Source organism: Amblyomma maculatum, chromosome 4, assembly GCF_055883805.1.
Source record: "Amblyomma maculatum isolate TAMU_Amacu chromosome 4, ASM5588380v1, whole genome shotgun sequence".
Lineage (NCBI taxonomy): Eukaryota > Metazoa > Arthropoda > Arachnida > Ixodida > Ixodidae > Amblyomma > Amblyomma maculatum.
Window position 1 is genome coordinate 35,798,980 of NC_139347.1, and position 26,258 is coordinate 35,825,237.

General features: G+C 45.3%; 1 protein-coding gene across 1 annotated transcript in view; it reads right to left on the reverse strand.

The window, feature by feature from the left end:
• The window catches only part of LOC146190689 (uncharacterized), a 31,116-nt gene extending 16,871 nt beyond the window's left edge, over nt 1–14,245 (reverse strand). Inside the window, exon 1 of the mRNA XM_084599830.1 lies at nt 13,917–14,245. Within this exon, the coding sequence (XP_084455956.1) occupies nt 13,917–14,245 (329 nt within the window). The remainder of the gene's footprint in view (nt 1–13,916) is intronic.
• Between the last annotated feature and the right edge of the window lie 12,013 nt (nt 14,246–26,258).

Sequence of the window (26,258 nt, forward strand, 5' to 3'; positions counted from 1 at the left end):
CAGCTTATTAGCCGCCCTTCAAATGGCTCCCGTTTTCGAAGTCTCTTTGCGGATCCTTGTTCGCGCACATGAACTTTGTTACTCGACCTATCAGTAACGGCTTAACTTCTTCATATAATGTCTCACTCATGCTATTTATCACGTAGTCGTGTGTGAAGGGTCACCCGACATAGGTAGACCAGGGCTTCTTAATATTGCCAGTTGCGAAAATTCCAACGGGGCTCATGTATTTGCCCCAAACGTGCAAACGGGATGTAGCGATAGCCCACATACAATGAAAAAAAAAAAAAAAATAAATAAAAATAAAAACGGATGTAACGTTTGAAAGGTTCCAGCCATTTTCACATTCTTCATCGGAGTACTGAAAATGTTTACTGGAAAAAATTACTCCTTTCTGCCAGCAGGTGTACATTGTACAATTAAGCGCGATAAAATATGCAGCGTAATTGCAACTAGTCAATTGCCTTCCGAAGACTGCTATGTTGTGCGAAAAGCAAAGCAGCCATATTAAGCATAGCCTGAGAGGTATTTGTGAGAATAGACGAAGCGCCCAGCGCTTACGTTACTAGTTGTTCGCGCAATGCGATGCTGAATTTATGCTTCTTTAAGATTCGATTCCCCAAAGCACTCATTTTTTTTTTTCCTGAATGATGTGCCTGTTATGCAGTAATCTATCGCAGCGTAGCTAAATAAACCAGATTGAAAGATTCATTATGCTTGATTGCATGAAAAGATGGCACTGAAGAGAGACATGTGTTCTTTTTAAAGGAGTGTGGTAATTTTAAAGGGTGCAACTTGTTAATACATGATCAATTTTCTGAATATGAGCTCTTAAAAAAAGAATCTTTTCTGCACTCTGTTGCCGCATTTGAATTCAAGGCAGCCTAATTATTCAAAGGGTGAGCTTTTTCAATTTCTTTTCGCCTTGCTGCAGGTACTCCAATATTTAAAGTATTCAAGAAATTTAAAGCGTTGTCCTATTGTGTATAACTGCGTATACCATCAGGGAAAAAAACGACCACGAGGGGTAAGTATTTCGCTCCATAATCTGCTAGAATGGAAAGCACCAAAAGGTAGATTCAAAGTGGACGCGGCACAAGAAGAAAAATAGCGATTATACCAAGGTATGTGAAAGGGATTGCTTTTCTTTCAGTGCTCTCGGTTATGTCAATATCGTAATACTCATGAGGGTTCTAGACAGGAGACGATTATTCGAGGACCCGGAAGAACTAAGAATCCGTAAAACAAAACTAAATTTTCTTTGAAGCGTTAGATAATGTCCTCCTCAAATGCCCTAAACGTTTTGAGTACTTTAATGCAAATTGTCCAGGACATCTCAGGGGTAAATATAACCCCGAAATACTTGTATTCGAAAGTCCTGAGCAATGATGAATCATTGAAAGCATAAATAAACAGTCAAGGGGAACGTGCATCCGTAGAATGCATCACTACAGTTTTAGTAATTTTTTTTTTTCATTTACCACGTATTACACCAAGCGAAAAAGCTAGTAAATCAGGCATGTGTTTACAAGCGATCTTAGGTAGTATTATTACGTGGTGTAAAAAGCAGCCGTTTGCGTATGGACGCATTTGTGAAGTTATATGGCGAGGTAAGTCATTAACGTTTATTAGGAATAATAAAATGCCAAGCACGTAACATCGAGGAGGAGCGCCAGATAATAAATGGACAGGAAAAGAATTAGTTCAGTTATAAGAAGCGAACTCTGACCTGAAAGAAAATTAGCAATCCAACAAACCAAGTGAGGATTGTTTAAAACAGCCTTTAGATTGTACGCAGTCCGTAATTAATAATGAACGAAAAATGAGTTGGGTGTGCATCATCAGGCCCAGTCGATTCTTCTTGTGTGTCACGCTTCAGTATTAGACTAAGCATACCCTTTTCGCTAATTGTGATATCGCCAATCGAGGTCACAATGTCTATGAGGATCAAAGGAAGGAACTTCGTCGGTGTCAGATAGAAATACAAATTGAAAATAAGCTCTGAATGCATTAGGCTCATTAGTGGCTTCATTACTGACGATGAAACATGAAGATGCAGACTGTTTCGGCAAAAATGATTACCAAAATGTCCAGAAGATCGCCAAGCTTGCAGTTCAGAAAACGGTCTTCCGCCTGATTAGTTAGCATTTTCAGTTCCTCCTTTGTTCTGTTGAATTTGAAAATTACTGAAAGATCACTGAGGCGTTTTGTGCGCCTCAGGCGTCGACCATGGCGTAATATCTCGACTCATACGTTCCGGTCTTCCGAGATATAAAATTTCAAGAAATTGTTAAACTACGAAAAGAAAAAAAAGAATGCTTTTGCTAAGTTCCTTTTTTCACGAAAATCCGATATTAGGGAAATAACGATGACGCACAGTTACATTCAACACATACTGTAATACCCAGAAACACATAGATTATCATATGGTTCCATCAAAATTATCGGCTGCAGAGCATTTTGAGTAGAGGGTGGCCAAGCATTCTGTTTGTAGTGCAGTTGGCGCAAATCGTTGCAAAAGTCTGACCCTATACTTGTAGGCTAAGAAATACTTTCTTGTGCACCGTTCCAAATGCTGGAGTTGAAGTGCACTTCAACAAATTTTTTCGCAATCTGTGCTGCAAGCATATCAATTAAGCAGCTTTCTGTGAACATTACCGAAATGCGATGAGCTCCTTTCACATGACGCAAACGATGGAGAGAATAGGAGTAACCGACTTGTGGTGGATGTCGGCGGACCGATGCTGTAAACACCTTGACATTATACAGATTGCACCATATGGTTATTAGCATCATTATCAGCCGGACTAGACCATCGCAGCACAAGTACATCTCCCACATCACCCCATTTAATTTGGTCCTGTGCTAGCTGATTCCCCTTGACCTGAGCAAATTTATTTATCTCATCCGTCCACATAACTTTCTACCGCCCAGATGCTTATCAGACTGCTAAACGAATAATACGCACAAAATTTTAAACTGTGTACTCAGATGACGCTGTTCCGGAAACTATGCTTAGAAAAATTGGCGTCTTCTTTCCTTCTGCACAAGGACTAAAGCCGAAAATATTTCCTTTCATTTTTCAATTCTTTTTCTTTTTCATAAAATTACATCTAACATGTGGATGGCCCACACAAGCACAGTCTCGACTGTGCGTAGCCTGTGAATCAAAATCATTTTGCTACATTTTTACATAATATCGCTTCTTTATTTCTGTAAAAACAAAAAAAAAAAAAAAAACAGCCTTGGTCTCTACATTGGGCCTCTCCTAAGCGTGCCTTGAAGAAAACGCTCCATATATGCGCCAAGATAATTTATGCAAGTGACGGGATACCCGCTCGGTTCAATGATAAATATAGGATTCGTAAGCTACAGTATATAAAACATCTCAATTTACGAAGTAGGCGTTACAGCTGAAGGCCATGCAAAAGTGTTTGCGACCACATTGACACTCTAAAATAAAAGGAAGGAACGTCCAATAACCACAGCACAACTTCTGAAAATTTTCATGTGAGGTCACAAAGGCAGCTAGCGTCTATGTAGCAAAGTTGAAGGTACCACTGAAGAATATCAGTATTCCAGAGCTTCAGCAGAGCGTTCTTGCACACTCCTGTGACAAGAAGAAGGAAGAATGGGAAGAAATCAAATAAACTTCTTGGCGTCTAGTGGGTCCAGATGTGGAAATAAATTAAGTAAATATAAGTCAATGCTTCTAACGGAGTCTCCACAACTGAGTGGAATTAGAAGATGTGATTGCAGTTATGGAGCCATTCTTACAATAATTAAGCTACTGAAATATTGACCTCAGCAGCCACACTATATTTCTCGATAAAATTGTACTGAATGGCAGTCTGGGGGCGCGTTAATACTCCCGTTCATTCAAACGTTTCCTACTGAACACAGGACAGTGTCTCTACCAAGAGTCCGGTCCCTGTCGAACTACAGAACACGTAAGTTATAGAACCATTATGAATCTTAGCATAGGGGGTGCTAACTACATTGCAAACGAGGCGACGCAAGAGAAAAGTCCAAACGTTCAGAAAATTTATTTTCGACCATGGGTATTTTTATGTACTACTTAACTTGACACAAAATTATACATATATATATATATATATATATATATATATATATATATATATATATATATATATATATATATATATATATATAATGCCACCTAGCGTTGCCAGGTGGCGCATGACTGAGTGAAGGACGACGAAGCGTCGCTTGCACGTTTGCGTCTGTGCTGCTGTGTTCTTGCTCCTGGGCTACCCCCTGCTATCATTGGTATCCTTAGTCACCGTGTACGTGACATTCTGGTGGAGGTGCTGGGTAAAAACGATCGCCTATGCAAGAATCTCCATCTACAAGACGTCGCGCCAGCCCTGTACCATTGGACACCCCCGTGCATCGCTCCAGTCGACGGCTCTAGGGACTGTCTCCGGAGTTTCAGCCATCACCCGCCGCCATGACATCTAGTGCTCCTGCGCAGCAGGTGACGGGCGTCGCACCGGCCTGTAACTACACCTTGCAGGCCCCTCGGGTACCGAAGACTTTCCATGGGGACCTCTTTGAGGATGTGGAGGACTGGTTCCTTCAGTTTGAACGTGTCGCTGCATTCAACCAGTGGGACGATGCTGCCAAACTAAGGAACGTCTACTTCAGCCTTGAGGACGGCGCCCGTATCTGGTTCGAGAACCGAGAGCAAGCATTAACTTCGTGGCGGGAATTCCGTCGTCAACTGCTCGAGGCTTACACTAGCGCAGATCGTCGCGAGCATGCAGAACGTGCCATTCACTCTCGCATCCAAAGGCCGAATGAGAGTGTCCAAGCATACGTCGAGGACATGACGCGCCTCTTCAGGCGAGCCGATCCCGCCATGTCCGAGGACAAAAAGGTCAGGCACTTGATGCAGGGTTTGAAAGAGCAGTTGTTCGCAGGCCTTGTGCGAAACCCACCGTCGACTGTAAACGGATTCCTTGCGGAGGCCACCACAATGGAAAAGGTGCTACACCAACGTGCCGTGGCTTATGACCGACCTTTTCATACAAGCACAATCGCGGAATCATTTGCATCTTCAGAGCGGCATCCCGATGCATTGCGCGAACTGATTCGCAGCGTCGTGCGCGAAGAACTAAGCAAGTTCTGGAGCCCTCTGCAGCAATCGCCATCTTCCGTTTCTGCTATAGTGCGGGAGGAGGTGCGGCAGGCACTCAAGAGCCCTCTTTCGCCTGTAGTTCCGAGCCCGCCATTGCTGTCGGGGACCGACAATCGTCCCACATATGCGGAAGTTCTGCAGAGTCAGGCTCCCCCTTCACCACCGCCCATTCTCGCGTCACCTACAGTTCCGCTGCCCTCGGTGCAGCCAGTGCAGAACTTCGACAATCGTCCGCTGCCCCGACGCAAAGCCGACATTTGGCGCACGCCTGACCGCCGTCCGCTTTGCTTCCACTGCGGTGAACCAGGACATCTCTACCGGGATTGTCCGTATCGACGCCTCGGTCTCCACGGCTTCCGCATCGACTCGCCTCCTCCCCGGTTTGGTCAACGACCCCGAGTTATTGAGGAGTACCTGGCGGAGCAGCGTTCTTCATCTCGTTCGCAGCGTCAGCCCCGCTCCCCTTCGCCAAGGCGCTCCTCCTCGTTCACTCACGGTTCCTCGCGAGAGGACCAAGGCCGCTCGTCTAGCCCTGGTCGGGAAAACTGAAAACAGCGACCTTCGGGGGCGAGGCCGCTGGTAGTCGCTGCGTTGAAGACCTCCCGTCGTCGTCGCTTCGATCCGACCGCGAGCTGCTGGTACCGTCACCTAGGGAAGCAAAAAGCGTTTCTCTGGACATTCCGGTTATTTTAGACGGTCGCACTACGGTCAATGCATTAGTGGACACCGGTGCCGATTATTCAATTTTGAGTGGTCGCATGGCGACTGTTTTGAGGAAGGTGCTCACTGCTTGGCCAGGTGTGTACCTTCGAACCGCCGGCGGTCATATAGTTACTCCAAAGGGGATGTGCACGGCTCGCATTCAGATTAACGGACGTACGTTCGTCGTTAGTTGCGTTGTTTTAAGTGACTGCTCCCGTGACCTTATCCTCGGCATTGACTTTCTGCGGGAGTACGGAGCAGTTATCGACCTGCGAAATAGACTCGTCGCGTTTTCGATGGGACAATCTACCGAACAAGATAGTAGCAGTCCTTGCAATACCGCACTTCGTGTTTCCGCTGAGAGCGTCTCGCTGCCGCCGCGAAGCAGTGCTCTTGTGGAAGTTACCTGTGACGATTTCCGTACCGGTGATGCTGTAGCGGAGGCGAACCATACACTCCTGCTTGCTCATGGCATTTGCGCTCCCCGAAGTTTATTGTCGTTTCACAATGGCCGGGCTGCACTCCTTGTCACAAATTTTTCTAATGAGTACCGACACTTGTTCCCGGGGACTGCTATCGCTTTTGCTGACCATGTTGCGCACGATCCGGTCTGTTTTGCATCCACGGCAGTAGAAACTAACGAGCCATCTCTTGACAACATCGACATTAACTGCCACTTGTCGAAGGAGAAACGGCGGGCTTTAGAGCAACTGCTGCTAGACTTCAAGCACTGCTTTGCTTCTTCCTCGAAGGTTCGTCAAACGCCCATCACACAACATCGCATCATTACTTATGACGACGCTCGCCCAATACGACAGCAGCCGTATCGTGTGTCTGCCAAAGAACGAGAAGTGATCCAGACGCAAGTTCAGGAGATGCTGGATGATGGTGTTGTGCAGCCTTCACAAAGTCCGTGGTCTTCACCAGTAGTCCTTGTCAAAAAGAAAGACGGCACTCTTCGATTTTGCGTCGACTATCGGAAATTGAATAATGTGACAAAGAAAGATGTATACCCGTTGCCGCGCATCGATGACTCACTGGACAGATTGCGACGTGCGAAGTATTTTTCATCTATTGATTTAAAAAGCGGCTATTGGCAAATTGAAGGCTATCATTGGTATCCTTAGTCACCGTGTACGTGACAATATATATATATATATATATATATATATTATCATCATCAGCCTGATTATACCCACTGCAGGGCGAAGGCCTCTCCCATATTTCTCCACTTAACCCGGTTCTGCGCTAGCTGCATCCACTTGACCCCTGCGAAGTTCTTAATCTCATCCGCCCACCTAACTTTCTGCGTAGGAAAGCGTAGCGTATGCATATATATATATATATATATATATATATATATATATATATATATATATATATATATATATATATATATATATATATATATATGTATATATATGCACATACGAGGAGAAAGTTCAAGCTACGCTTCAAATGTACACGCGTTAGGGTCATTGACACCGCCGTTTCACTCCGCGAATACTTTTATATTCTTATATTGCTTAAGTTGGTTTTTCTGTTTCACTTTTCAGTGGACGCCAGCGCTTGCCAGAGGGGCATACGTCGTCGGTTTGCATCTATCGCAAACTAGTCTCTACTTTGACTGGAAGATGGATGCTGAAGCGAAATGTATGACACCGCCTGAACGCTACACAAGGAGGGTTGCGTCATAATTTTGGCATGAAACCATGGGCGCATTTTTTCCGACGTCATTTTTCTGAATTTGGGCCTGGGCGACGGCTCTGCGACTGAGCGAGCTGTACACGCTGCGCGTAAAAGTCAAGAATATGGAAGTGTAAAACAGCGTAGCAAGGATCAGACAGATGAAGTTTTTCCCTGCCTTTCGGCGTTTTTTTTTGGTCTGCACTACTGAAGGGCAGCTCACATTTTTGTCCATGATCGCAGCCATTGAAAGGGAATCTACTAGTTCCCGGATTATTCTTTGGTTCGCTTTTTTATGGTAGTTACCTTTTCGCACAAGATTTTAAGTTTCTTTGGCGCTGAAAAAGGGACCGACACTTCGTGCCTTTCTGCCTGTTTTTTCTTTGCGAAAGAGCATGAACTTGTATATACGGCAAAACTATGGATACGTTGCCCCTTTATTTCCCCATTGTAGATTTTCCTTTCAAGGTGGACTTAAGCACCTATTCGGCAACACATGCTAGTAGTACCTGGTTCGGAAAACCAGCTGCTTCAAACCATATGTAGCCTGGAAATCGGCCCTCTCATGCATGTTAGGATTCCGTGACTGTTAGCGCGTCCTTGAGGCATCCATCTGGAATATTACGCTTGATCAGCTTGGAGTGAGCTGAGTTGTATGTTTCGTAACGAATCAAGTCTTTTCTCTTCGTCTTATAGGGCCAGCACACGTGGCAACCTATCTCAGGGTCAATGGCCAGAACCTGGAGGCACATTTCTGAAGGGGCTTCATGTGCAAATGCTGGGTGTGGACGAGTCAAGTGAAAAGCGAATAAAGTCTTTTCCACATAGCAATTAATTACACCGCTACCATCGGCATGCACAAGAATATCATCGACATACTTGAAGCATGCTTTAACTCCTAACGATAACAATATTTTCAAAAGCGAACGATCAGGTTTCGCAAGAAAATTGCAACAATGCATGTGCCATCTCTCCGCAAAAAGACTGCTTCATCGAACTGCACACACAGTTCAAAAGGGTGGCTTGTTGGGCTTGTTGGTGCGTGAACATAGCGAGACTGTAGCGCAAAGCAGACAGGACACACGAGAAGAACGAACAACACGAGCGCTAACTTCCAACAATCTTTATTTCAGACATGCAGCACATTTATACGCCAAAGATAGGAAATCACTTGTGCTGACAGTATCACAGCCGGAGAAAAGAGAGTTATTTATCGCATAAACTAATAGACGGAGTGCTAACACATGTCTCTCCGCAAGAAAACGCTTTGTTGTTATGCCGTATATGCACAGAATTTCACATAATCTAAAGAGAATTGAACGTAAGGCAAACACAACTGTCGCATTTTCAGCTCCAAAAAAACTCGCTTCCTTGTGCAAGATTGGCAAATCAAACAGTAACGGAGCACGAGCTTGCACGACTCGTCATCTGAAGCCTTACGTCAGTTGCATTGAAGGTGTTGTGTACAAGATACCTTTATCATGCGGTGGCCACTACATCGGACAGACAGGACGGTGCCTAAATCAGCGATTAATGGAACACGCACGTAACGTCAAGAATGGGAAGGGTAGTACTCTTGTTGATCATATTCTTTCTTGTGAATCGAAAACTTGCAAACCGTACTTGGAACAAACAGTTGTGCTAGCAAGAAATTTTGACATGACCACGCGAATGATAATTGAAGCTGAGAAGATAAATGCTTGCGGAGAGACTTGTGTTAGCACTCCGTCTATTAGTTTATGCGATAAAGAACTCTCTTTTCTCCGGCGGTGATACTGTCAGCACAAGTGATTTCCTATCTTTGGCGTATAAATGTGCTGCATGTCTGAAATAAAGATTGTTGGAAGTTAGCGCTCGTGTTGTTCGTTCTTCTCGTGTGTCCTGTCTGCTTTGCGCTACAGTCTCGCTATGTGCACATACAGGACAGTTAAAGAACACTTCAACAGAGCCAGAATACGTCTAATTGAAAAGCGCATATATTTTGGATGTACGGTCTGCGTCACCTTTCTGTAGAGCGCTCGGTCGGCGCACTTTTCTACATAAAAATCGATCCCCTGTCGCAGTTTTTATTTTTTAGAGGCAACGCTTATGCGGAAGTAGATCCAGACAGGCCTGCGGAGAAGGTGAGCCCAAAAATGTAGCCCGTAAACCTTTAGTTTTTTTTCGAGATGGGCACTGTCAGAGTGCTCTGCACAACGATGACGCAGACTCTACTGTAAGCATACCTTAGACAAGGTCTATCGAAACGTCGGAGAAAAGTAATCAAATCCCAGTACATCGCCATTAGTGGTCCTTACATTGCATGCCACGTGACAGAAGCTCGTAGATTAGGAGATAAAAGGGCAATGGCCATATAAATAAAATGCACAGATACGCATAGCTTCGACATGTAGTAAAATAAAAAAAAAAGAGATATATTGCCATTCGCCAGTATACGTCTACACTTCACCATGGCTCTGAAATGTCAAAGTTTAATGTCAATATTAGCTTTCTTCAGGTGGTTCCTACTTCTCACTTATCTGACACTTTAATGCTGTTGCAAGAAATACGTTGGGAAACGCTCTTTCTACAGTACTGGGGTGAAATGCACATTTTTGCACACAGGATGGAAACAATTAGTTGTGGTTTAGCTCTGGCTAATCCTAATTGAATTGCGAAAGCAACAGCGGAAGCTTTTTTTGCCTGCTACATTATTCCCCTATTCCTCTATAACACCCTATCAGTGTAAGGTGCCACATTATTATGGACACTTAAGATCATCCTTTAAGGGTATGACGCGAGAGCGTAAGACCAGCCCACATATAAAGTCACGCTTCAACTAAGCCGTATGGGCGTGCCTGCGTGTCGTAGGGGTAACGAGAATGGAAACGGTTCTGGCAGGCTGATTCTGATATCACCCTCCCGTATGGAAGGAGCGACCCGAGTTGGCAGCTCCTGCTCGTAACATTGGGGTAGCGTGAATTCAAATATCATGGCAGGCTAAGGCGTAGCTATATACGCTTCTTCACGGCGTAGCTGCCTCTTCACGGCGTAGGTGCGGCCAGCCGTGGTCTCGCTTTGGCTGTCGGTGTATTGCTTTCGCAATTAAACTATTGCATGTTTTCAGCCAGCACCTTTTGTGAAATGCATGTCAGTAGGGTTTGAGCCCGACAGCTTTGATGTCACTTCTTACCCGGTATTATCTAGGTTCGAGATATATACGTCGAAACACAGAGGAAGGAGATAATAAACAAGGCGTGTAAAATGGACGTGTGGCAATGTGTGCTCGCGTCGTATCACGGAGTTTATTGTGCGTCAACATCAAACAGCACAGTGTAGACACTGGGCGCAAAACACGCAAGTGAAAAATCAAACATGCCGATGATGGAATCAGGAAACAAACGCCATCGTTTCTGCAGATTTAAAGCTTTTCGTCCGTCCGCAGCGAAGTATTCAGCAGGAAAATAACATATCCTGGTCTGTTTTCTGGATCGAGACTGGGGAACAAATCTTAGGTAATATAAATGTCAGCTGTGGTATTATTCTGTTTCCAATAGAACAGCTGACTCGCATTTCCGCTGAACTTCGCATAAAGGTCAGTATTAGAAGGACGGAAAGAAAGAGGAAGAAGAAAGGCGTAGGAAAATAAAAGCTTTGCCAGATGATGGGTTAGTCCGTAATTAAGTTTGGTTGGACGCAGGCGTAGGGGTTGCCGCTCGAGCTGTGTGCGACAAAAGCTCACTGGTCTGTAAGGCGCCATATGCCGGGCGTTATGAGACGGAACCAAGATGCAAACAAGAAAAGCGAACAAGGCTGTTGCACCGTATCGATTATCTGAGAGGTCTTAGAAATGCGATGTCAACACCTGGCGCCGGGGCTGTCCATTGTGAATGTTTTGGGCCGACCGACGGAGCAAGCCGCGCCGCGTGATGACAGGCTGCAAGGCTGTGTAAAACGCAAACAAAATAAAAGAGGGAGATGCCGGAGTCCCCGTACACGTTCAAGAAAGAATGCCGCCCTTGGCTCTCTTCGCACGGTTCATATGGTGGTCGATGTAGGCGCAGTTCGATGCGAAAAAATACCTGGTAAATGTCAGAAAGTCAGGCGATATTTTGGCATGCATAATGAAGGCACGCATTTTGAGCTTGATTTTTTCGTCTAACTTGGAAGTCATGAATAAGTATTGATAGATGTTCTTTGAGTGGTACAGTGCAAATATTAGAGTTATCCTTCTTAGGTGTTAGAACAGGCTAGAAAAACGGAGAAACCAGCCATGCCGGCCACTCGTGGTGTTAAGGTGGTTGCGGCATTTGGCTGCCATCGCCTTAAGTCCCGACTTTCTATTACCAGAGTAGCATGTGTATTTTTACGAAGGGTAATTGTGAAAACGCCTTTTTTCTCAGATTTTGTTGGTCTGTTGTTCTAGTATGCAAATATGATCTATCCAGGAAAGATAAAGCACCTGCATCAGGAGAACGGTGAGGGCTTGACCATAAACGTACACAATGTTGTGTTTGCAATATAAACACATTACTACCTCATGCAGAATACTACTTTCACTAGCTACCCTAAAAAGCATTCTTAAAGTGAATTCAAGAAATTGTGTTTTTTTTTTAATTTATTCATCGCAATTATTTATATGAACTTCGGTAGGTAACTGTTATAGATGTATATAACATCGTCATTGTGCTAGAGGCGTAGAGGGCCCGAAAATGCCAGAAGTTGCAATTATGCCTTTTGTCTCAGACAAACATTTTCTGCTGACATGCTTACAGCTCTGTAAAATACACGACTGTACATGTGCAATTCGAGTTTGTTACAGAAGCAGAATACTTTACGCTTCGTAGCGAGAAAGACTCTAGCAAGAATTAATCTTTTTCTTGCACCGGGGCGAGTCATTTTGGGCATTCAATGAGATCTCCCTTCGTGAACAGTTGCGCGCGAACGAAAGGCAAAACGTTGAATATAAAACCATCAGTTAGCAATATTTCTTGTTCTACTTTCCCGTCGGCCTTCCATTATAAAGCCAGTTGAGACTCAGTTGCAGATACGACAGGGAATTTTAATTAGTGCTCTGCGTAGGAAATCAGCTTTTCCAAGGCACTCTACATTTTCCCATTGCACTCGACTTTTCGCTCGCTTATAGGACACGAGTACGGAGAATGCTGCTTGCGATTTGGTTTGCGCTGACTACGCATGACAAAAATAATAAAAAAGAATAAAAACACTACATGCTGTCATGCAGCTTAAGTATTTTGTCTTTACCACTGGCCGATTTGTTTAGCTAATCCAAACCGACCAATCATATGCATGAATATATTATGCTGCCGAAAGGTGGTATTTGCCGATACTATAGTACCGAAAAATACCCGTTCTTGAAACAAAGTAAATCAGAAAGGCTGACTGAAGGCATTTTCGACCTAAATGTTTTCATCTAATACAGAGATTCTCTAACTTCTTTGCCTCAAGGAATTCCAACAGCCACCAATATGTGTCCTAATCCAATGTGTATGAGCCATTGGGAGCGCAGTTTCACGTTTAAAGTTCAACTTTTGAAAACAAGGAGAGAATGCATAAAGTCGTCTTTATGCCTCATAGTGTGGCTTTTCGGCGCATCGGTATGATACAACAGCAGTACGGAAAAAGCACGAAATGGAGTTGCAACACGCAAAAGATTATCTTTAAAAATTGATAAGGGTGCTTATTGGCTATATTAGCAATGCAATATCATCAGAAGCTGTTGATGCCTTTACCCTGAGTTTTGAATAGTTCATTTATGGCTGCTTTTGCAAATCCACATGCGCCTGTTTGCACATAGTCATCTGTTCGGGTCATCCAGCTAACGTCCAATCATTTCCCTGCATGGTGCCTAAAAATGGCGATACGGAAGCAATGGAGGTATATGCACCTAAACGCCCAGAGGAAGACAAGTCCACTTGTCCAAACATTCGCTCGACCTGCGAACTGAGGCTCCCCCCTACCCTTGTTCAGTGCTCTTTCAAACGCACAGTTGACACTTTCAGTCTCGTGGCTTCACAGTAGGCTCTGCGAATTTTGTGACTGACAGCTGTATTTTTTTACACTCCTAAGCATTACTGTAGCAAAGCAAAAACGCAGATCGCCTTAACGCGCGGCTTATCTGAAAAATAAAAGTAATACCGCCCTCGACATACTAATGCTATACTTACAGTGAAACCACCCTCTAGTGATTGGCGATTTTCGCTCAAATTAGTATTTGGTATGGTTAAGGATTTCATTCGTAATAATTGATAACACAAGAGGTGGATATTAGAGCTTGCCCAACAGGCGTCGGAAAACATAACGCTTCGCTCGGGTTGTTAGCAGCAAGGCAATCAATGCGCAGCAGCTCTTAGCTCAACGCACTCACCCGTGGGGAAGCTGGCGGAACTTCTCGTATCCAGCCGCCACGTAACGCTCGTTGCCGCGCAGGTCGTCGATGGACGAGACTCGGTGCCCGTGGCGCGGAGTGTACAGGCTGCGGATGGCACCGAAACTGGGTCGTATCCTCTCGGTAAGCTTCTCGAGGAGGGACTCGAGGCTGCGGTAGTGCCTCTGGTTCACCAGAGTCTTGAGAGGCTCGAAGTGTTCGTCACCGTTGAGAAACATGTATACCCAGCGCGAGTCCGGCTTGTCAGCCACCGCGACTCTCGGTAGCCGGTGGTTGTCGCTATCGTCCTCGCTACTCGCCGTTGCCATCTGATAACTTGTCCACTGCGCCGGGTAGGACCTCTTCTCTCCCCCTTGTTCCTTTTGTCTCTGACGTCGATCACTGGGCTGTCACCGTCGCCTGTGCCACTGAAGCGCAGGGTAAAACACGAATTGGACAATTGCAACACTTTACCGTGTGATCCACACAGCGTTAAGAGAGACATGGAAGCGTCGCATCAGCTGTTGCTGACATCCTTGCGTAAGCTTCCATCGAGCACGTTTCATATCCCACTCACTGTCAAACGACACCCCAAACTGTCGGGTCAGGATAGAAGGGCGCTTCTGTCTTTGAAACAGCACGGCAGCCAGTAAATGTCCCGCCGGTTACCCCGACGTAATACTCTTACTCTTGTTAAATAAATGCCGCCATGGCGACGAATCTTTTTTCGAAGCCTTCCAGCGCACTCCTGTCGGGACCTCCACGCGGCGATCAACGGCCACGGGAGCCGAAACTCCAATAGTGACAGGCGCTACCCTCGCCGCAACTCTTTGCCCCTTCGTTCCACGGCGGCCGGCCGTGGTCTCCTAGGGAACGGAGGTAAAGCTACGCCGTTCGGAGGGGGCCCTGTGCAAGTGGAAAGGGAGAGAGCAGAAAGCGATTGGGAAAGAGTGCGCTCTGCACTAAAGTGGTCTACGACAAGGAGCCATGCACTTTTCTTCTTCTCTCATCCAGTTTTTCTCTCCCCTTTTTCCCCTTCTCTACTTTCCTCTCTTCCTCTTAGGGTTCCCGCTGCGGCTCCCAAACTAACTTTTGCTGCGCGACGAGCGAAACTGCGACGCTTGGACGCTTCACGGCACACGTAGAACGGTCGCGCTTCTACGGTTTTTCCGTCCTTCCCACAGCGGCCAGTAGCCCAGTTGCTTTCCGAGAAAGTCGTGCAATTATTGGGCGCGCTCAGTTTCTACGCGACTTGGCCTAGTTGCGTACTCCTGGAATGAATTCTTCTCGCAAAATTTACGGTGAACCGCAGCTAGGCTTTTTTCAGAATGATCCACCACGCTATCTCATGGCTACGACTTTCAGCCTATACGGGCACGAGGTCGCGCACTGTGTGCCCGCCTGTTACAGCAGCACTTTCGCTGACGGAAAATGTGAAAATATTTTCACTGAATTTAGTTAATTGTTGGGGCAAAACGGTGTTGAAGTAAATTGAGAGGCTTCTATTCTATGGCCATTGAAAGACTGGCTCAGAACTTCGTCAAACTTGACAGCGCTGTGGTATAGAGCGACGAAGAGTGGCTAGTTTAACTGGAAGACACGAGTGGATTAACAATAGTATTTTTACATTAGCCGATGCTTCTTAGCGAAGACGATGATTTTGAGTGGAGGAGGCTGAGTAAAACATTTAAACGTTGTCGAATTCCATGGGAGAATTTCGAGAATCGCCTCTTCATTGCCGAAAACGATCATTTGACCTCCCCGTTTTCTACCCTAAATTATGATGGTTATTACGCTACCTGCAAGAAATATGTTATTCATGAAACAAAGTGGCTGATATACGGAACTAGTATATCAGATAAGCGGAACGAAAATAAACATCAAACCTGTCAAGTGTGTTCTATTCAAACGGGAACACTTGCGAAACGAATATCACATAAGTAACCAAAACGGAAGTACACGTGCTGTTACTAGCCCAGCCTCAACTCTAGCGCATCCGTATGAATACTCGCGTTCCGCTGTGTAGCGTTACAAGAGCATTACATCGTTGTTACTCGCTCGGTCGCGTATCGGAATCACTGAGCTCATCGCATTCGCTTGCGCGAGCAAGGAAGTTCACGCTCGGTTACACTAATGCATGACTTCGTTCATTCCCTATGAGCTCCAGCCGATTCAGCAGAACACTATAGGAGAACAATAAGTATAAGATAGAGAAAAGGCTAAACTAAAATGGTGCCCGTGGAGGTGGAGCTGTGCGCCCGTGTTTGGCGCAAGACGCGACAAGATTCATCATGACTCCGCCAGGCAGCAGACCGTGACACTGTGGCTGGCGACTCCGCAGAAAAGCCCTCTTCTCTTCTTTTTTCCCCAAGCATTTTCCAAGACTACCGCAACGGCCAGCATAACGAACTATGGTGGCAGAGGGTTGCCGCCGTTCGTCCAGGAATATAAATAACAAACAATTAAGTAACAAAAAGACAATCGCAAGCGACCATATAAAGTTGCCGGCAAGAAGGAAAAAACCGAGAGGAAATTTAGGTCAGGGGTCAATGAACTCAGCTACCTCCAGCTACCGGTTTTCCCCGGCTCCCCACGTTCACTCCCTTCTTGCCATTCCCTTTTTTTCGGTTTCCAACTTCGTTTTGATGTTCTTTCTTTCGTTTTGTCTTTTATTTCGGCGCTTCTTCCTCAACGGCTAGGCTCGTAGCTGTGGTTGAGCCCATTAGTGTGATCACACAGTGGAAAGAGAATGGGGAGGAGAGGGGGACGGTGGCCAGCGGCAATGAATTGCGTGGGAAGATAGGAAAAATAATAAGCGATTCGGTGAGCCGCTAGCTGTGCATGGAAGTCGGGTGATAGTGTCAGCGATAGGAGCTGTTCAAAATGCGCTAATAATTATGCTCTTTTTCTTTTTCGTGAAGCAACTACGAGCGAGTTCGTCGGTATACAGATAAATGCTAGGTTTCAGTATTACAGTGGTGTAGTATACGACTGTGCTATTGGGAAATGAGACGAAATCTGTGGGTTCTGCACGAGCGGCGGATGGATGTTTAAGTGCGCGAAACAAAAACTACGGCGCTGACTTTTGCTTCTTGATATTCTTGGAAACGTTTGCTAGCTGGTGCGAGAAGGTAACACGGCTATTCATGAGCGTTTCTCTTGTGAGTAGATTTTTTAAATGAAATTATGCTGTTATACCACATTAGTTTCGCTCCATGATTCTGTTATAGCTGCAGAAAAAATAAAACAAAATAATGCCAACAACGTGGCATCAAAAAGGACATACATACAGCCTTCATTGTGAGAACACTACTAAAATTGATTTTTTTTTTCTTTCAATGGACATCGCCGGTTTTTTTAGCCGAGCTAAACCAGGTGTTTCTCACAGCTGTAAGTTTTGTCTAGCTCAGAGCTCTCCAACACGGTATTAAAGAGATATGCTTCGTGGCCGAATTGAATGCGTGAGAAATTCACTACATTGATAGCAAAATGCACTGCAAGTTCCCTTTGCCGCAGTCAAGAGCTCTAATACATAATCACCAACATTATTAACTGTACTGATGTTTTGAGTGCCATAAAGTTTAATGCTTCTAAATGTTGAGGCCTGCGGCCCTGTCTTAGCTATGAAATAAATTACTACGATACCTGTGGCAATGTCCCGCCAGCAGATTACAGGGCGTCGACAGTCATGCTGCTCGCCATCGGTCATCGCCGGCTTACAACTTTTGGGACGTTAATCCGGACATTTTAACATAAATTTCTACTATTTTTCAACCTGGAACGCAATTCCAGTTACATATACAGGTGGAATTACTAGGGTTCATCATTTCATAACAACTTCTAATTGCCATCTGTAACTTGATTCAAAACTGATTATAATTATCTGTAACATTTGTACATTTGTATTCTTGCCCTCGCCTTCGCCGGTGGAACTACACCCACAGCCGTCGCTCTTAATCACGCTTAGTGAAAGCTGAAATACTGAATAAGGCTTCCAAGGCATCCATGCTTTCGCTCTTGTTGAATTTCCGTACAGGTAGGTTTTACGTCACAAGTTACTTAAAAGTTATTCAAAATTTGATCACAGTTCTTATAGCATATCAAAGTTTTTTACAGTCATGACCTCTGTGGTTCTGGTGCCTCTGCGCTCTGTGCTCATGCCGAGGTATATAACCATAACTATAATATGCATCTAGTTTCTTTGAAAGGATAGCATAAGCACAATTATCTATTTCCTCATCTTCCCGAAACCTCTACTTTGTGTTTGGGGAATGATGACGGTTAGTCAGCTATGCACCAGTAAACTAGCATAATTAACTCCCCTACCTTCGAGACGACTATTCATGTGCGCGGCGCACCGCTCGGGTTTAGGTTGAGTTTAAACTTAAACTGACAAGTTTGAGGTCTCTCACATCTACCCTGATCCATAAAGGTCGCCGGTCTAAAATTCTTTTCCTGTATCGACGCTGGGAAAGCAGACTCCCGTGTTCTTGCCCGAGATGCCCAGGTATGACACACGATTTCATCTAAAGCTTTTGATGTCCGTATACTGTAAAGGAACGGATAAGGAGAAAATGGAGGGGAGGAGGTGGACTTTAGCGGTACTGGCTTTGGTATCTCAAGATAGGAAAACTGACGGTAAACAGAGGAGCCGATGTACCGACCCAGATCAGGTCTGAGCGAGACCCACATAAGCAGCCTTGCTTATACCTCTTCTCCTTAGGATGCTTAACGACAAAGAGCACGCACGCAACGCACATGGCAGGCCACTCCGCCTGAAGCAGGCACATTCACTGCGAGCATTCGGTGAACGATTAGGCGGAAAAAAATAAACGGGCCCATACTATCGACCTTGGAGGTAGGTTGCATGTTCAGGGGCAATTGGGCTGCTGCTGTCTCCTTTTACGCAAAACAGCTGGGTCACCGCATGATAGCAGCTAGACCTTGTAGGGAGCGCTGGGTCGTTTCTCTAAGAGTAGAAGTGCCGAGGTTTCAACATAGCGGACTGCTTCTGGTTAAAGTATTGCGGAGCTTAATTTTGGCACGCATTTATTTGAAAGGAAGAAACACGTCTGGTTATGGCGCCCTGCTGGTATTTCGCGGAAGAAATATTACAACTGCCTTCGTTTACTTTAGTTATTATTATTTTCGTTTTTTTTTTTTTGCATTGAGAAGGACAACAATAATTAAGACTTCGGTGGACTGTTGTAAGCGCAATGTGCATGGCCATTCAGGTCCTCAAACCCAAGCTTTCGGGCGAAAAAGGCAGCGGCCAATATGATCATTACAAATGAAATCGGCCTCGAACACCTAACCTTTCCACATAGTAGCGCTTATGAAGTGTTGTCTGACGTGACAAGTTACAAGTGAGTGAATGCCAAGTTTTAGTTTGCTTTGCTCTTCCCTATTTTTTCTTCGTAGCCTCTTTCAATAGGAATTAGAATTGAATTCGTTTTGAACTCGTTTTACCGAATAGTTTAGCTGTTTACTGCCGCATCTTTTCTGCCGTAACATTGGCTTCGCTTTTAAAATATCTCAAAACCGAAAGCAGCAGCTATTTGTATTCTATATTTAGCCATTAACCAAACCCACACTTGTTACAAAGCACTGGCGAACTTAAAACCACGAAGTAGCCTTGAGCTGGCCTTGTTACTATATTTCCTACCTGGATTGGAGCTCTACGAGTCCTTTGTTCGAAAAGCTAGGCGTCGAGTAATGGGGAAGGTACCCTGGGGATGTGATTAATAAAAATTTAAGCATTGCTCTAAGCTGTTAATTTGCTTTTGTCAACGCATTATGAAAAAATACGAACTTTATTTTTGACGGTGTAGGTTTATTTTATACTTCACGAGATTTGACAGTATTCGTATAACACCCATAGTGGCTTCGTGTACAACAGAAACTTCACTACTGCTTACTTTATCGCTAATGAAAGTTTTCAAGGGCACAAAACAGCAAATCCCCCCCCCCCCCCCCCCCCCCCCATTCCCCACAATATTCTCCTCATTGTACAGTGCCACTGTCAGAGTTCCATTTCTTGTTTTGGATTCTAATGCGCCTTTAGACGCTGTAATTTTGAATGAACTCCTTGCCTGTCCCCAAGTTAAGGAAACGCAAATGTGTGTTTGGAAGATTTCAAGGCATATTCGCTAAAGTTACGCGCTCATATATTCTTACGTTTTGCATGGTGATGTGAAAAACATCGCATTTGTTCTATTTGCTTTGCACGCTCTTGGCGAAGTGTATTCGCCTCACCTGGTGAACACGAATTGGGCATGCCCCCAGATACGTTGCTGTTGCTCTATATGTCAAATGATAGCTTTTCTCGCAATAAAACGAGAGTGGACTTTCTTTGTGAGTACTTCATCTGATAAATCTCACTTCTGGCGGGTCAGCGCAAAATTATGACACCAAATTCACTGGAGCAAGATTTGCTTTGACTGCAGCCATAACCTGCTCTATTTCATAGGCAAAAGGGGACGTGCTGTGCAAAGATCAAGAAAGGCACAGCATGGCGCGTTGCCGAAAAAAAACAAACATATGGATTCCAGAAAACAAAACATACCTCTTCCCATTGCTTTGATGCGAGGCTCTGCAAGCATACATTTTTTGCTGTAAGACTTTTTTAATATCTTGTTAGAAAACGGCTCAAAAGCAGCGGACTTCCTCACCGTAAATAATTTCACCTTCTTTTCGGTCTGACGAGCCTTGCCGTCGCTCTAAGCGGCATACAATGTTGACCTATTGGAAGGTGCGCGCCATTTTCTTTTTTTTTCTTTTTTAATTTGTGGTGCGGACACTGGTAGGGCCAACATTATTGTGTGATTTTAGCTTCATTACATATTATCTAAGAAAATAAAGTTGAATTTTCATGTGACCGAAGTCGATAGGCTCAAAGGCTATCCTTCATTGAGCAAATCGAGAAACGGCGACTCCGACTCGGTCGTCAACTCCTTGGCCGAGGGTCAACAGCTAGGGTTACCTCTTGCTCTCTGAAATGGGCCATGGTGACAGACGAGAATAACGCAAAGCAAACCGATCCCGCAAAGAAGGTCCAATGTTGACACCGTGTTGGCACAACCGAATGTAATCAATGCTTGCGAAAAGCACTGGGTAGCCTTCGGCGTTCGAAGGTGCGCAGACGCTGACCACAGCACGGCTCTGAGAGTGCATTATTTGCCATTTAGGTTCCTCGCATGCAGCGCCGACTTCTTCAAGGACCGTTGTGGCCGTCTAGTGCTAGGAAACTGACTTCATTTGCGTTCGATACGGTCGAAACATATTTTGAAGATATTATTGCTGGCATGGTTATTGCCCGGCAGTTGTGCTGTTCGCTGTATTTGGCTGCTCTACTCCACTTTGTTTGGCGTAGTGTTAGGTTCTAGTAAACAAATGACTTCCTAAAATTTTTATTCCACATATGTACAGCTTTTTGCGTTTTGTCGATATAAAGATTTATTGCGGCCTGACGCTAAGTATATAGAGTGGCTGGATAGCAACCGAAAACAAATAACGGCCGAGAGCTATGCGTGACAGTGAACGCCTGCGGAGACACAACGAATAGCGCGTATGCACGAGACAGTAATAAAAAATGTAGAAAAAAAAATGAAGTTCATGTTTACAAAGTGAACACGGCAATGTTTAAAGCTAGAAACTTGTCTAGTCCGGTTAATCTATCAGTGCTTTTCGAGAAACCAGTGGGTATAAAATCGGGCATGTCATAGGGCTTAGGGAGGTTTTGTGAAGCATATAGTGTTGAAACACAGGCATGCACTACGCTGTCGTGTTTCAGCAGACAAGTGAGAACTAGGCATGGGATTCTTTATTAATAACGAATATGACTCCCAACGTGAAGAAATTATATAGCATTAACAAAGTGGGGCAGTTATCATATTTGGGCTTAGTATAGACGCACACGTCCCTTCATCCTACCACGCTGACCAGGTAGTCTAATGTACTTTTATGGAGACACAATGAGTCAAGTAGGAATTCATATACTATTCTGACTGGCAACTTTAACGCCAAGGTAGACAAGAAGCGGGTTTCAAAGCAGAGAGTGGGTGATTATGGCACAGACTCTGGGAAAAGCAGAGGATCGAGAGTTAGTAGAGCTCGCGGAGTGGAATATTGTACAGATCCTGAACACCATCTTCCGCAAATTGAGAACCGAAAGGGGACCTGGAAGAGCCCATGTGAGGAAAGTGAAACTGAAATAAACTGCTTATTTCCTGATATTTATATAGTGCAGGACGGCGAGGAGCTCGGCTGGACGCTATGTGCAACAACGAATGTAAGAAATGGTTAGAAAGAAATTCATCAACGATAGCTGGCGATGAAAAGCAAATTAGATGAATTCATGATATCGCTGAACAGCAGATATTCGGCTTTGACCATGAACGGTGACTTTGGTGTTCAAACAAATAACTATAAAACTCACCCAGATAGTTACAGAGTATGCACATGAAGTAAACGGTAGGATGATTAGACCGGATACAGGTAATTTTTGTCGAGATAATGAGATTTTGTTTCTCTCAGGAGAAAAAAAAATGATTAAAGATATCAATGCATGAATACATCTAAAGGCTTAGAACGACTAAATTGGCAGAGCTATAAAAGATAATCAATAAATGTCAGGAAACCGATATATGGAAGTATAATATTGTTACGTGGAAGATTTACAGTCCCAAAGCTGTCCGCACAACTAACGTTGATGAGGGCACCGATTTCACAACACTCAGCGTCGTCGTCTTCTCGGAGTCTGTTTCACTTCATCCTCGTCACGAACAGCGAATACAGCTAAGTAACACTACCCCCCCGCGGGAAAAGCACAGTCCCGGTGCGGTCTATGTTAGCGAAATAGAACGTTGATGATAGGGCTTCAGACGGGACACATGCACTATTTGGGAGGTTGGAGCTGTGGACGTGGACTTCGGAACCACAGATTCAACTTCGTAGGTGACGTCGGTCACGGGGCGCAAAACACGGTAAGGGCCAGTGTAACGGGGCAAAAGTTTTTCACACAAGCCCACTCGACGGCACGGGAGCCACAGCAAAACGAGAGATCCAGGAGTGTAGTGGACATCACGGTGGCGGCTGTCGTACCGGATCTTTTGAGAGTCTTGGGATGCAGAGAGCCTGGCATGAGCTAACCGGCGGGCATCATGAGCACGGGTGACGGCATCACTGGTGTAAGTACTGGTGGCGTCTGCCGCGGGTAGAGAGGTGTCGAAGGGTAGTAACGGGTGTCGGCCAAATAATAAATAAAATGGGGAGTATCCAGCGGTAGAATGGACAGATGAATTGTAGGCGAATGTGACAAAGGGGAGATGAACGTCCCAATCTCGATGGTCGTCAGACACATACATGGCCAGCATGTCTGTGAGGGTACGGTTTAGACGTTCCGTGAGGCCGTTGGTCTGGGGGTGATATGCGGTGGTGAATTTGTGGCGGACGGAGCACGAACGGAGAATTTCGTCAACCACTCGCGACAGGAAACAGCGGCCACGGTCAGTTAGTAGTTCGCGAGGAGCACCATGATGAAGAATTACGTTTTCTAGAAGGAAGTCAGCGACGTCTGTGGCGCAGCTGGTCGGGATGGCTCGGGTAATAGCGTACCGAGTAGCGTAATCGGTGGCGACGGCGATCCATTTGTTCCCCGAGGTGGAAACTGGAAAGGGGCCAAGGAGGTCAACGCCTATACGGGAAAATGGGTCAGTTGGTATGGGTATTGGCTGCATATGACCTGAAGGCAAAATTGTGGGCTTCTTCCGACGCTGACACAGTTCACACGCGGCAATGTACTGCTGGACAGAGCGGTAGAGCCCCGGCCAGTAGAAACGTTGGCGCAGGCTGTCGTATGTTCGAGAGACACCCAAGTGGCCAGCCGTGGGAGCATCATGGAACTGTTCAAGGAGGGTGGAACGCAGGTGTTGTGGAACGACGAGCAAAAGGTCTGTGCCATCTGGTCGCATATTACGTCGGTATAGGGTGTTCTCGTGGAGCACGAATAAGGCGAGAGATGGGTCAGGGCGGTCGGAGGTAAGACGGAGGATAATGGAATGCAGAGAAGGATCTAAGTGCTGTTCCTTGGCAATGTTGGCAAAGGCGGAGACAGATAAGACATATGCATCATCGTCAGAGTCTGTAGGACTAGGGGAGTCGACGGGATGACGTGACAAACAGTCGGCATCTTGGTGAAGCCGGCCGGACTTGTAGACGACGGAAAAGGTGTATTCTTGTAATCGTAGCGCCCAGCGCCCCAAACGGCCAGTAGGATCTTTGAGAGAGGAAAGCCAGCACAAGGCATGATGGTCTGTTATCACAGTAAAGTGGCGGCCAAACAAATAAGGGCGGAATTTCGTAATAGCCCAGACAAGCGCCAGGCACTCTCGCTCTGTAATAGAATAATTTTGTTCGGGCGTTGACAGGAGGCGGCTGGCATACGCAATCACCCTTGTACGGCCGTGTTGTTGCTGAGCGAGAATAGCTCCTATTCCATGGCCACTTGCGTCGGTACGGAGTTCAGTATTGGCGAAAGGGTTGAAGTGGGCCAAGACTGGTGGAGTAGTAAGAGCAGCAATAAGCTTTGAGAAAGCTGCAACTTGTTCAGGCCCCCAATAGAATGAAACGTCTTTCTTGAGGAGTTGGGTGAGCGGATGAGCAAGGACTGCGAAGTTCGGGACGAATCGTCGGAAATAGGAACATAGGCCAATAAAGCTTCGGACATCGCTGGATGAACGCGGAGTGGGAAAATCTGTGACGGCACGTATCTTGTCAGGGTCAGGCTGAACACCGGAAGCATTAACCAAGTGACCAAGCACTTTGATTTCCCGATGGCCGAAACTGCATTTCTTTGAGTTGAGTTGAAGGCCGGCGCGGCGGAATAGCTCGAGCGGCCGCTGCGGAGATCCAGTTTGTGACAGGGGATCGAATAGATTAACCTCCACCAAGAGATGTTACGTGGAAGATTTACAGTCCCAAAGCTGTCCGCACAACTAACGTTGATGAGGGCACCGATTTCACAACACTCAGCGTCGTCGTCTTCTCGGAGTCTGTTTCACTTCATCCTCATCACGAACAGCGAATACAGCTAAGTAACAATATGCAGAATCAAGAGCATGCGCTGAAGAATGAGAATGAAGGTGTGTTCAGAGGAAACTAGGCATCGCCAGAAACCAGACATGCGTGCTAGGACACGAGGAAAGATATGTCATTACGAGTGTCAATAAGGTTGCTAATGTAACCGAGGAGTTGTACAGGTATGTTATACCAACCGATAAAGAAAAACTCAGTGTTGAAGAGGAACTGGACCTTCCGGCGATAACGAAGAAAGATGCAAATAAAGTCTTGCAAAAGGGAAGAAGCCGCCAGTGATAATGTGAGAGCAAATATTTTGATGGACGGTGGGAAATTAGCTAGAAAAGCTAACAAACCTGTACTCGCAATGCGTCATCACCATGAGTGAATGGGACTATTGGAGGAACGCTATTATTATGTTAATTCATAAGTAAGGGGACCTCAAGGAGTTCTAAAATAAACTGACTAAACCGATCATCATATTATTAGTAGTCTGCAAGGTACCTGCTGAAATAATCGGTAATAGAACCATAGCGATCAGATTTCGCTCAAGCTTTCATGAAGGCCATTTGACAATAGAGATGGTTTGTTTTAGTTTGTGAGGTTTAACGTACCAAAGCAACCCAGGGTATGAGAAACATCATAATGAAGGACTCCTGCAATTTCGATCACCTGGGGTTCTTTAACATGCGCTGACATCGCACAGCACACGGGCGCCTTGCTTTTCGCCTCCATCGAAAAGCGGCCGCCGCGGCCGGGATTCGATCGCGCATCCTTGAGTGCAATAGTCGAGCGCGCTAATCACGAAACCACCACGGTGGGGCCGACAATGGAGAGTATTCATAATATGAAACAGGCGATGGAGAAACGTGTGAAGTATAACCAACTTCTACATATAGCCTTCACAGAATCCGGGAAAACATTCGCAGGCATTGTAGCCTATAGCAGAGGCTTGCTCAAAAATAGTGGAATATATTTATGGCGCATTCAAAACAACGATAGTCCAGACCAGGTTTAAAAAGTAATAAAAACGTAATAATGCAGTGTGTTGGGCAGGGAGGCATGGCCTCACCAGCGCTTTTTCTTGCTAGTTTTCAGGAATCATTGAGATTCCGGGATTGGCAACTTGGGGAATGCGAGTTAATAACCTAAAATTCCCCGATGACTTTGACTTACTAAATAACTTATGGGACGACCAGCAAAAGATGGTCAATAATCTAGACATGCAATACAAAGTGATGAGACCAAATTTAATAAATACAGAGG